Source organism: Otolemur garnettii, unplaced genomic scaffold, assembly GCF_000181295.1.
Source record: "Otolemur garnettii isolate 467f Iridium unplaced genomic scaffold, OtoGar3 scaffold00084, whole genome shotgun sequence".
NCBI lineage: Eukaryota > Metazoa > Chordata > Mammalia > Primates > Galagidae > Otolemur > Otolemur garnettii.
Window position 1 is genome coordinate 5,601,736 of NW_003852479.1, and position 13,087 is coordinate 5,614,822.

The 13,087-nt window shown below is 41.1% G+C and overlaps 1 protein-coding gene across 1 annotated transcript in view; it reads right to left on the reverse strand.

The window, feature by feature from the left end:
• Positions 1-523: 523 nt before the first annotated feature.
• GOLIM4 (golgi integral membrane protein 4) overlaps positions 524-13,087 on the reverse strand; it is a 92,110-nt gene continuing 79,546 nt past the window's right edge. The window contains exons 14-16 of the mRNA XM_023516016.1: positions 12,399-12,467; positions 2,740-2,820; positions 524-2,243 (exon numbers count right to left, since the gene is read on the reverse strand). Coding sequence (XP_023371784.1) covers positions 2,097-2,243; positions 2,740-2,820; positions 12,399-12,467 — 297 coding nt within the window. The 3' untranslated portion in view covers positions 524-2,096. The remainder of the gene's footprint in view (positions 2,244-2,739; positions 2,821-12,398; positions 12,468-13,087) is intronic.

Sequence of the window (13,087 nt, forward strand, 5' to 3'; positions counted from 1 at the left end):
TGTCCCACTATACCAGTCCCTTAAAAACATGCGTGTGCCTCCTTGTGGTCATGCCACTGGTACCTAATCCTTTCACTTACTGGTTGCACCAAAGTCATAGATCAATAGGCTGGATCAATACCAGTAGCACTTTATTCCTGCCCAGCTCACTCTGAGGTTAGCGCTCTCCTCAGGTGTCACAGTGGTGCGATGGTACCTGTGGAGTACGGCGGTTTGTGGGCACTGGTTTCCCTGAGGATTTAACAGTCCTTGGTCACCTGTTGTGCGTGCACAGGCCGCTCTCTTCTGCCTCCTCCCTCCATTTCTTTTTCTTCCCCCAGAATTAGCGCAAATGACTTCTATCTTTTTCTTTAGGAATGGGTTTTAAAAAGCACATGCTCATCAAGTAGAAAAGGATACAGAAAATATAAGTAGGAGAGGAATTTTGCAATTTATTGACTTACATGGGGACCTCTTAAAAATTTTTTTATGAAAAAGAACTAAAAAATGTCAGAAGATCAGAAACTAATAAGAAATCACATACTTCAAAAGATTTACTACTTGCTTTTTATAGGTTTATTAACTATTACCAAGTTTCAATATGGTTCAAATAATTAAATACTGCAACTAGGACATTAAAAATACAAACTAATTTATCAAAATAATTGTATTCTGAGTATTATGTACAATATTATACATTTTACATTACATAAAGGGGTTTTATACAGAAAAGGTAAGATTTGACGTATGATTATTGGAAATCCCAAATTCATCTGAACAAAATATTCCAACGCATACACAGATAGGCAAGTGGGGTAATCAAAGCCATACACAAGTGTAGTTCTTAAAAAATAAAATTACATTCATACAATTATGGTAGAAAATGAAATCTGTTTTTATTAACTTGGCAGTTTTATTATAAAACCAAATACATGAATCGCATAACCCAGTCTTACATATTATAAAAATATTTATGATTGCAACTGAAATGTGTTTCTGTTCCAAGTTTTTGATTTTTAATTTTATTTTGAGGAATTTATTATAATTCATAATCATTAAAATGCCTTATACAAAACAAAAAGCAGGCCCAATCTCAGAAAATAGAGGAACCATGAGAGTCGACCTTATCAGCATGTATTTAACACCATATTGTTTTGAAAAATGATCCCATTAAACTGTCCAGTCTGTGTGCTCTCCTGCTCATACCTGGCCTCAGGTGACTATTATATACTGAGGCACGGGGCTTAGAGGGGAACAGACAGCGCTGGAGGACCTGATACTGAAACAGGATATCCCTAGGTGATGTCAGAAGAGAAATACTCAGAACAGTCCTCACACAGAAAATGCCACTTGTTTCTAAACGAGTCACCCATCCTTCAGAAAGGTGATGTGTCCACACCTGATCTGAAAACTGAAGGGAACCGGCCAAGTCCAGGATGCTGCCATGAGTTTTCACATCATCTCATCTTTAAAGTCAATTCCTCTCAAGCAGAACTACTGTGATTTTAAGTAAGGCCAGACATTTTTCTAACTGCTCTGAAAAGTCTGAAAAACAATGTCTTTACTCTGTAAACAAATGGCTTTTCCCACCGTGTGTCACTCCATACGTGGATGTCACTCCAGGGACCTACAGACCAGTGAACATTCTATCAGAACTCTGCAGAAGAGGCTCAGAAGGGCAGCAGCCAGCAAACTGGCCGTTCTCTTACAGGTGGGACAGCGTCCTGCAGTGCTCTCTGCTCTAAAACCTCCTATTTTATTAAAGGCAAACAGTACAACGCGGGTCTGCTAGGAGACAGAAAAGTGAGAGGCCAAAACATACACAGAATCAATGCTCTTTCCAGCATCACAGAATCTATAAAAAAGAGGTTCAGAGACTAAGGTTTCCGTTACTGTTTTCTTCTTGGTCATGTTTAGCTTGAATACAAAAGGAGCTCTAACCTAAGTTATCAAAATATATTCATATAAATGTAAGAGCATTTCTAATACAAAATTTTTTTAAAGTCTAAATTCTTAATTTTTTGTAATTAAATATTCTAGAGTTCAGTAGGCAGATTTAATTTTTGAGCAGCTTGAAAAGAGTCCACTGGCCGAGCCCTGTGTGGAGACTGGCCCAGCTACATCTCAGCTCTGCGACGTGACTTCTCCGGAGCTGCAGCTCCGTCCTCCTCCTCGTCCTCCTCTTCATACTGCTCCTCCCGGCCCTCAGGGTGCTTGTCATCTCGGGCTCCCTGGTCTGCTCCACCATTGTTTTTATCATCAGCCTTAGGATGAAAAGAAAAAAGAAAAACAGAGTTGGTGACAGAGAATTGCTTCTTGTAAATACCTGCTTCTTTTAAAGAAGGGAAACAAGGGAAGAATAGCCCTAAGGCAGCAATGAGGCCATCCTGCCTAATCCCATTCTCACAACTTTTCTGATTCCAGGAAGGCTGGGCAAACTCAGCACCTTACAAGTATCATCCCCCCCCACCCCCGGTGCCCACTGCAGACAGGCAGACTCTTGCACACACAGGTGCCCACCCCCGGTGCCCACCGCAGACAGGCAGACTCTTGCACACACAGGTGCCCACCCCCGGTGCCCACCGCAGACAGGCAGACTCTTGCACACACAGGCGCTCACCCCCGGTGCCCACCGCAGACAGGCAGACTCTTGCACACACACGCGCACACATACACACATGCACACACACGCACACACACAGGCGTGCACACGCACACACACACACACACAGGTGCTCCACACCGCTCACCCTCACGTACATTGGCATCATTTTCGCCGTAGGCCTCTTCAGCATTATGTTCCAGCTCCCTTTTCTTCCCTTCAGTCAAATCTTCCTGAACCTAAAACCACAGATACTCTGTGACACTTCTGTCATCTAAGCACTTGCAGCAACATATTGTGACTTCCAGAAAGTTCGTTCAAAATAGCAGAAACAAAGCTAAACCAGAAATAAACTTGTAGATAGATAAACGTCAACGGTTTGACTTATCTACTGGGTATGAAGAAACATATAATATACCTATGACAAAAACTGATGCAATTTATTCTGAATCTGGGACTCTTGTGTCTGAATTTCTGACTATTCTGAATGAGGGTTATGAACATTTCTAGTGTTAATACCTGAAAAAAATTCAGCTTATGAAATTAAAAATTCCCCTTTTCCAAATGGGAGAACTGTAGAAATCTAAAGCTCAGACAGAATCTAAGTTCTATGAAGGCAGGAATGGCCTGCTTTATTCAGTTTAATATCTTCAATGCCTAAATGCACACCAAAAATATTGGAATTGGTAATTAACACAAAAACGCTCCTCTGCAAAGGCACAAAATCCCAGACACCACTACCTATAAACATGCAGTTGAAAATTGATGCATCTATTCTACAAGAATAAATTTATCTGGCTAACATATAGAAGAGAGAACAAACATTTCAATTTCTTCATGAAATAGCGATTCAAACTGCCTGAAATACCTATTTCTTTCTTTTTTTTTTTTAATTTCTTGTTGGGGATTCATTGAGGGTACAAGAAACCAGGTTTCACTGATTGCATCTGTTAGGTAAAGTACCTCTGAAATACCCATTTCTTTTTGGGGTTCTAATATGACTTTTCCTTTACAGGTACTATTATTACTGTTTTTTAAAATCTCAATTATTTATCTCAAAATGTAACCCAAAGAAAGCCCCTGCATATTTTTGTTACATTATCTCAATTTAGTGATTATATATCACAGATGTACAGGGTAAAACATTTTCTAACTTGTTAACTATTTTGAAAACCATACTTATGTCAAAAGGTTTAAGTCAGCTAAATACATTTCAAAACGCTCCTGACCAGTTAAGCATAATATCATGTCCTGGTACTAGAGAAAGCCTGATGTCTTCAAGGATCATGGTATAAAAGCAAGTCCTCTTGAATAATAAAAATTCACACTTATTTTGGGGTATGAGAGACAGCTGTTAAAAATAACTGAGAAGTGGACAAGGATGGAAAGTTATGTAGGCACTATCATTAAGCAGAAACAGAGTCAGTGCAGCCTCCAGGCACCCAGCCCGGCTGAGACAGGAGTGAACTCTGGCCTCCCAGACAAGCCTTGGGTGGAAGTTGGCCAGGCAGGGCCTACAAACTTGACTCTTTAAGGATGTTCGAGGCATAGCCACGTCTTTGTGAACCTCTTCCATCCAGCCCAGTATCAGCTGGACGCACAACTCTTAAACAATACTGGTACCAAGTAAACATATTGTGAGGACAGAGGCATTGGGCATCTTTTGTGTTCACATTCCTGGGGGAGTGAGCTGAAGACAGTGTCTCAGCTGCCTGCTCCAGTGGCCCATGACATCTCTCCTGCCCAGTCACAGAGCCTCAGAGCGACACCCCACAGGACACCACTTCACATTAGCAAGGTCTAATTGAAACATCATTACATTGCTGAAGTGTGTCGATTAACAATGACACGACTTCTATACCCTTAGTAATGAACACGTATTATTTATAAACAGGAAACACGGTATAGTTGAGAGGGGAAAGTGGACAAGAACTGCCCTGTGTATGCAGTGTGGGGTGGGGGGATATATAAATCAGGGGTTGGCAGATTTTTCCATGAAAAGCCAGATAGTACAGGTTTAGGCTTTTGGGGCCATGAGGTCTCAACTATCCAACTACCTCCATAGTACAAAAGCAGCAATGGACAGTCTGTAAATGAAGAGTCTGTCTGTGTTCCAGTAAAACTGCACGTCTGAAACAGGCTGTAGCCTGTGGTCTGTCAGCTCCCACCATGCGCTACGAAGTCAGGTAGACCTTCCAAAAATCTTGGCTCTCCAACTTTTTTGGCTACATAAATAATAAGGTCAATTGTTTTTATTATAAAAGTCAAGTGCATGAAAATAAAGGAAATCATTCAATAAATCCCTTACAGCCCAATCATCACATTTCAAAAGTTCTCTCAATATTGCCACATTTTCATCATCTGTCATTCTTCTATTTTCTTTCTATTATTCTTAAAACTTCTAGAGACATGTAATTTCACCCCTACATGTCACAGTATACAAAACTAACCACACGGGACATGCTCTTACAGAATGCTATTACTGATTAAATAATTTCAGCATCATCAGATGTTTAGTCTGTGCTTGTATTTTTCTCGTCTTAACAAAGTCTATCTACACTCACCCTAATTCTGATCTAAAGGAAGGCTACTCAGAGCCGGGCTCCCTCTCTCTCCTTCCCTTACGGAGGATATGGATTTGCTGTCCTGCAGAATGACCCATCTGGATTTATGTGCTTCTTTCCGGTATCACTTAACTCATTCCTGGAACCTCACATTTCCTATAAATGGGAATTAGCTTAGTGGTTTGGATGGATTCAGGTTCAATTTTAAAAGCAAAGCTATTTCAGGGATGATGCTGTATATTCCACATTTTTATCACATCAGGAGACACGTGGTTTGTTTTTCCACGTTCGGCAAGCCGGTGTTGACAGCCCAGTCTCCCCATAGTTAAGTCTCCTGACCTCTGTTCATATAATGGCATCGTCCTTAGCTGACTGTTGTTTAAATCAACTGCTCCTGACGGGGGTTACAAAAAATGGTGACTTTCTAGTTCCATCACACTTCATGCACTCCCTGATTTCTCTAAAAACTACAACTATATAGTTATCATGCCTAGTATACTCGACTGATTACAATGGCCTTTAAAATCACACCTGCATGGGCTAAAATGTTTCTAACAATAAATAACCAGCTGTATGACCTTCAAAAATGTAACTAACCTCTCTGAAGCTCAAATTTTTTATCTATAAAATAAAAGGGTTGGGTAAAATCAGAGGTGATCTTTAATTTTCTCTGTGTGTGTGTGTGTGTGTGCGTGTGTGCACATGTGTATGTGTTGTTGAGGAGTCAAGGGCCATTTTAAGACTTTGTTTGGAAAGTCTTTAGCAACTGGACATACATACACAGGCAGGAGACTCACAGTTCTCAGAGCCTGCCCATGGCTGGCCTAAGACTATTTTTCTAAAGAGTAAGATCCTGAAATACCAGCATTAGCTGCGTGTAGGCTGGTGGGGTGGGGGTTATTAAGACTGATTCCTGGGTTCAAACACAGATAAGATCAAAACCTCCAAGGGTAAAATGTGGTCCAAGGATTTGTATTTGTCACAGACCCTTTAAGGTGATTCTTAGCCATGGCAAAGATGGCAAACCACTTCCTTGAATGGTGATGGACTGGCTAGTAAGAAAACCAACTACCCTTTTGTAAAATCTTCCTTCTCTACCCTTGGGATCTGTTGTAGAAAATTTTGTTTACTTACCAGTTGTCAACAAAATCTGGTCTGAAAAATCACTTCAATTGATAGAACTCACAAATGAAATTTAAAAATTTTTCCAGACATACAGAGAACAGGCTGTGAGGTACACATTGTTGTTTTAGAAAAATACATTTTCACATTTGGGGCAAAAATAATTCTAACTCATCTTAAAGATATCACTAAAATTAGTAAAATGACATGAAGTTTCTAATTAATCTTTAAAACAGGCTCAGACTAATACCCAGAAGCCAAATGTTACTCGTGTATAAGGCAGACACAGCGATTCTCTCTCTCATGCTCACCCCATTAGTATCCTGCAAAAATGGACAAAATACTTTGTCAAAAATTTCCCAACACTACGCTTCATTACTAATTTTTTTCCCATTGAAATCTAATGATTTAGGCATTTTAGAAATGAGCCCTATGTGAGGAGACAGTAATAAATGATCAAAAGAAAATAAAGCTGCATGTGACATGGGCTTTGGCCACCCTGCTGCTGTGCGTCTTCACACTGTTCCTTTCTATAGCAAAGATGTCACAGGATGAGCCAAGACCAGAAGGCTGGACCTCGGGCAGTGGAGAACACTAGGGCCCAAGAGGTGGATGGAATGTGACAAAAAGACCTCAACAACTCTGGCTGCAGTGACGGACGCCACCACTCACAAGCAATGCTTCATAGGGGAGATTCTGCCACTCGAAATCTTCTTGACAGGGTGACTCACAGCTGGCACCCTGTGTATGTGAGGCCACTAATGGTGGACAGAGACCTCCTGCTCGCTCTGAAGGCTCAGATCAATGTTTTCAGTTACTCTGGGGAAATTATGTCATCCAGGTTTTCCAAGCAGTCATTTAATCCATATTCTTTTAAACATTTAAATAACTTTAAGGCACACATTTTTTTGGCAATGTTATACCTTGTCCTGTTTGCTCCTAAGTGAATAAAGTATCTGGAATGTAAGCAGTAGGAGGGTGGAATCACAATATGATATTTGCCCTCCAGTAATCCCAAACAACACACAAGGAATGCTTGTTAACAGCCATCATTTTTATGCCTCAGATGCTTCACTAAGATTTTAAGTCACGAGAGTTTAAATTTCCTACATCACACTTGTTTTGGGTCCTCCGTTACTAGAACTCTAGTCTCTATGTGAGTTCTATCTATTGAAGTGATTTTCAGACCAGAGTTTGTTGACAACTGGTAAGTAAACAAAATTTTCTACAACAGATCCTGTGCCTCTGAATAGGTGTGGCGCTGATCAGATTCAACTCCTCCCCAGGAACTGATGCTGACAGGAGTAATTCTGACTGTGGGCCAGAAGGGAGGGAACCAGGGACACCCACAGGCTTGCCCTCCCCCCCCACCGTGCTTAGCTGGGGCAGCTGCAAGACTTTGAGTTTAATGGGCATTAAAAAACAATATCTATTTTACTTATGTGATATATTATATTTCTAGATTTGCATATGTTGAACCAACCCTATAACCCTGGAATGAAACAAACCTGGATCATGGTGTATAATTTTTTTGATGTGTTGTTAAATTGTTTGCTGAGATCTTACTGAATATTTTTGCATCAATATTCATTAATGATATTGGTCTATTATTTTCTTTCTTTGTTAGAGCCTTTCCTGGTTTGGGGATCAGGGTGATATTTGCTTCATAGAATGTGTTGGGAAGTATTCTTTCTTTTCCTATGCTTTGGAAAAGGTTGTATAACCTGTACTAGTTCCTCTCGAAAGGTTTGATAAAATTCAGATGTAAAGCCATCTAGTCCCAGACTTTTATTTTTGGGGGCTATTTTTGTATAGCTGAAGGTATTTCAGTGACTGATTTAGGTCTAGTAAGATTTCTAACTCTTTCTGGTTGAATCTAGGAAGATGGTGTGCTTCCAGGTATTGGTCCATTTCCTTCAGATTTCCATATTTCTGGGAATAGAGGTTTTTTGTAGTAATCACTAAGGATTTGTTTGAATTTCTGAAGTATCTGTTATTATTTCTCCTTATCGTTTCTGATGAATGATATTAGAGATTTTACTTTTCTGTTTCTGGTTAGGTTGGCCAAAGGTTTATCAATTTTGTTAATCTTTTCAAAAACCCAACTTTTTGTTTCATTGATCTTCTCAATGATTCTTTTGTTTTCAATTTCATTTAATTCTGCCCTAATTTTGGTTATTTCTTTTCTTCTGCTGGGTTTGGGGTTGGAATATTCTTCCTTTTCCAGTTGCTTGAGTTGACCCATTAAGTTGTTGGCTTTGTCTCTTTCTGTTTTCTTGATGAAGTCTTCCAATGCTACAAATTTCCCTCTAGGACTGCCTTTGTAGTATCTCACAGGTTTGGATAATTTGTGTCTTCATTATCATTTTTTGTTCCAAAAATTTGATGATTTCCTTCCTAATCTTGTCTTTGACCCAGATACCATTCAGCCTAAGATTATTTAGTTTCCCTGACTTTGACTATAAAGATTCCTGTTGCTGTTGAGTTCTACTTTTATTCCAAGGTGGTCTGAGAAGATACAAGGAATAATTTATATTCTCTTAAATTTTCTGAGGTTAGACTTGTGTCCTAGGATCTGATCTATTTTGGAGGATGATCCATGGGCTGATGAGAAGCATGTGTATTCAGTTTTATTAGGATGAAATGTTCTGTAGAGGTCTGTTAAGTCCATTTTTTCTAGGGTCAGGTTTAAGTCTAATATTTCTTTGTTTAGTTTCTTCTTAATATATTATACAAATAAAATAAAAAACAAAGACCATATGATTCTCTCAACTGATACAGAAAAAGTTTTTGATAATATCCAGCATCCTTTCATGATCAGAACATTTATGAAAACAAGCTTAGATGGGCCATTTCTTAAACTGATAAGGGCCATCTACAGCAAACCCACAGCCAATATCATATTGAACGGCACAAAATTGAAAACATTTCTACTCAGATCAGAAATGAGGCAAGGATGCCCACTGTCTCCACTGCTATTTAACATAGTAATGGAAGTCTTAGCCATCACAATCAGGCAAGAGAAGACAATCAAGGGTATCCAAATAGGTTCAAAGGAGATCAAATTCTCACTCTTCACTGATGATATGATTTTATCCCTGGAAAACCCCAGGGACTCATCTACAAAACTCTTACAAGTGATCAAGGAATATAGCAGCATCTCAGGATACAAAATCAATACTTACACATCAGTAGCTTTTATATATGCCAACAACAGTCAAGCTGAAAACATAGTCAAGGACTCTATTCCTTTTACAGTAGTGCCAAAGAATATGAAATATCTGGGAATTTGCCTAATGAAGGACGTAAAAGATCTCTATAAAGAGAACTATGAAACTCTGAGAAAAGAAATAGCTGAAGATATTAACAAATGGAAAAACATACCATGCTCATGGCTGGGAAGAATCAACATTATGAAAATGTCCATACTACTCAAAGAAATCTACAGATTTAATGCAATCCCTATTACAGCACCATTGTCATACTTTAAAGAGCTTGAAAAAATAGTGCTTCATTTTATATGGAATCAAAGAAAACCTGGAATAGCCAATACATTATTCAGAAATAAAAACAAATCATGAGGTATCATGTTACTAGACATCAGGCTGTACTATAAATCTGTAGTGATCAAAACAGCATGGTACTGGCACAAAAACAATGCCTAGTCCCATGCAAATGTTGTTTCGCACGCACATTAACGTGGCAACAGCACGGTACACGCGTCTACCTACAACAGCCCCCTTTCTTCTCCTTCTCCCATTCTGCTGCAGTCACCGAGAGCTTCATCTCTGATTACCACTAGTGCTTAAATGGTATTTGAGAACCTCTCAAAAGATGACCTGAGAATAATGGGAAAAGGTGGAAAAATAATTAATCATCTCAGAAATGACCACAAAATACAACACTGCCTGAATAAAGGACACTCAGGAGGCAGACAGGACACTGACACCAGAAAGCAGAAAGCCCGTGTGGCTTCTGCTGCCAGCTCTGTGGCAACAGTTCTAAACGGCAGGGGAGAAGTGAGAGGGGGTGGAAAGTGGGATCAAAACAGCCATATGAGTTCTGGGCAGGGAACTGGGTAAAGAGATTAGAGTCTGGAGCTGGGTGAGTCAAGAGGAAAAGAACCCTGAAATCCAGCCGAGTGATAGGGTGTGAGGCGCAGCAGAGTGAGGGGCAGGCCTGAGCGAAGGACGTCAGGGGGCCAGCACAGTGTCCTCGGCCTTGCTACCGTTTCTCTTTCCCTTGTACCTTTCTTTGTTTCCTATCTTTGATTCCTCTTTGGATCCCAGCGTTTCACTCCTTTACCTTAACTGATCATAACAGAGAAGTGAAAAAGATTCCGTAAAATTGATTAAAATTTGATGTTTACCCCTCTAAATTTTTAAAAAGAAGCCAAGGTGAACCTTTCCTCTTTTAATCCTTCAAAGATTCCTGGTATCTGACATAATGAAATAAAGTAATATTAGTCTAGACATCCTATTACAACAGAAGCCCAGGTGATTATCTTTTTTCTTGCCAAATGTCTTAATATTCAGGCTGCTGGTTCCTCTAATGTTCTTTCTGATAAGACAGCCAGGGTCTTGATTAGGATGAGAAAAGACAAAGGATGAGAAGACCAAGCCAGCTGGAGGGCCCATGGCCAGAGATGTGGCTGGTGGATTGAAGGGCAATACCGTTTTCTGTTTGCCTGGTAGAAGCACAAATTTCAGCACTAGCTCTGACAAGCTGAGACAAGCAGGAAGCATGAGAAAGGAGACCTGGCTGGGGGATGTGTGGGGGCACAGAGCACGTGCCTTCTGTTTAGAGGGCCATCTGGGGGGTCTGTTGGTTCATCTACCCTATGTTCACCTTCCTGGGAGGTTTCTCATAGGGACAAAGGCACATATTTGCAAGAAGCCTGTCCGAGAAGCAGCTCTGAAAGGAGGCTGTAGTTTGGGAACTGTTTTCTCGTCTATGGAGGGACTACACATGGGGTGCTGGCCCCATCAGTATCATACTTCCCCCCAACTGCAGCTGTTACACAGTACAGCCCTGTGTCAATGAGGCTGTAGCACACAGCACTCACCAGCTAGTCATAGGACCATGGCATACCACAGATGCTGTATATACTTAGTTAACAATAACATGCCACAAGTTTATAACAAAAATCAAACTAAAAAAGGATGTTAAGAAATTCTACCCTGGGCAGCGCCTGTGGCTCAGTGAGTAGGGCACCGGCCCCATATATTGAGGGTGGTGGGTTCAAACCCAGCCCCGGCCAAACTGCAACAAGAAATAGCCAGACATTGTTTTGGGCACCTATAGTCCCAGCTACTCGAGAGGCTCAGGCAAGAGAATCACATAAGCCTAAGAGCTGGAGGTTGCTGTGAGCTGTGATGCCATGGCACTCTACCAAGGGTGACAAAGTAAGACTCTGTCTCTTAAAAAAAAAAAAAAGAGAAAGAAAGAAAGAAATTCTACCCTAATGCATTTTATTCAGCTGAGCTCCTTACCTGTTACCCTTCTCTTTATTGTTAAATTTAATTAAAATACTGAATTATTATGAGGGAGAAGGCCAGAAGGAAATCCATTTACAAAAATGTTTAGAGGATATTAAGTGGATTTCAGTGGACACTGTGGGGTGACCCTGAGAGGTGGGCTCTTGGGAGCTGTTCACAGAGTCAGTTACAGGAGCTAGTCCAGATGCCCTCAATGTGCAGAGGGGGCCAGGAGGAAATATTCTTACAAATATTAAACAAATCTAAGTCTACCTTTCCTGGAAAGCCAAATGTCTTAAATCAAAATTTCTGGTGAAGCTAGATGTGACTGTGATCTCAATTACTCAAGAGGCTGAAGTGGCAGTATTGCTTGAGCCCAGGAGTTTGATACCAGCTTGGACAACATAGCACAACTCTAAGACTCCACCTCAATTAAAAAAAAAAAAAAAAAGCTAGTGAGAAGCTGAGGGATAGATGCTATTACTCTGCTTCTGTTAACTTCTAAGCAAACGTCTCCACTGCTATGGTCCATTTCTCCTCTACACCGCCCTGGCCGTTTCTACGGAAGGCCTGTCTGAGGCAGCGCTGCTTGTGTCTGATAAGGTCAGTGTGCTGGACGGGCAATCTGACCAGTCTCGGCGTTCAGCCCTCTACCTCCTCCTCTCCCTCCTCCTGGTACTGCTCATCCACGACATCCTCCTGCTGGTCTGGATTTCCCGCCACCTGCTGAAACAAAAGGGAGACCCGTGTTACTGCACATCAGCGATGCCTGTGACTGCACTCTGGGACAAAGGACAAGCCTGCTACCATGAAAGGTGCACTTTTAATGCCCCTGCGGCCAGGAAATGACCAACAGTCACTCCCAACACAAAGTGGGGGATGCCTGTTAGCCTTTCTCTGAGTACAGCATGTCATTCTGCACAATGGCCCAAAACCACCAGAGCTGCAACCCTTCCGTCAGTGTGGATGGTGACTAACTCTTGCATAAAGCAGGCATTCATTACAATACCCTGGTTACAGCGCCCTTCCCAGTGGCACCGGCTCACCACCAAATTCAGGCATTCATTACAATACCCTGGTTACAGCGCCCTTCCCAGTGGCACCTGCTCACCACCAAATTCAGGCATTTATTACAATACCCTGGTTAAAGCCCCCTTCCCAGTGGCACCAGCTCACCACCAAATTCAGGCATTTATTACAATACCCCGGTTAAAGCCCCCTTCCCAGTGGCACCAGCTCACCACCAAATTCAGGCATTTATTATAATACCCCAGTTAAAGCCCCCTTCCCAGTGGCACCGGCTCACCACCAAATTCAGGCATTTATTACAATACCCTGGTTAC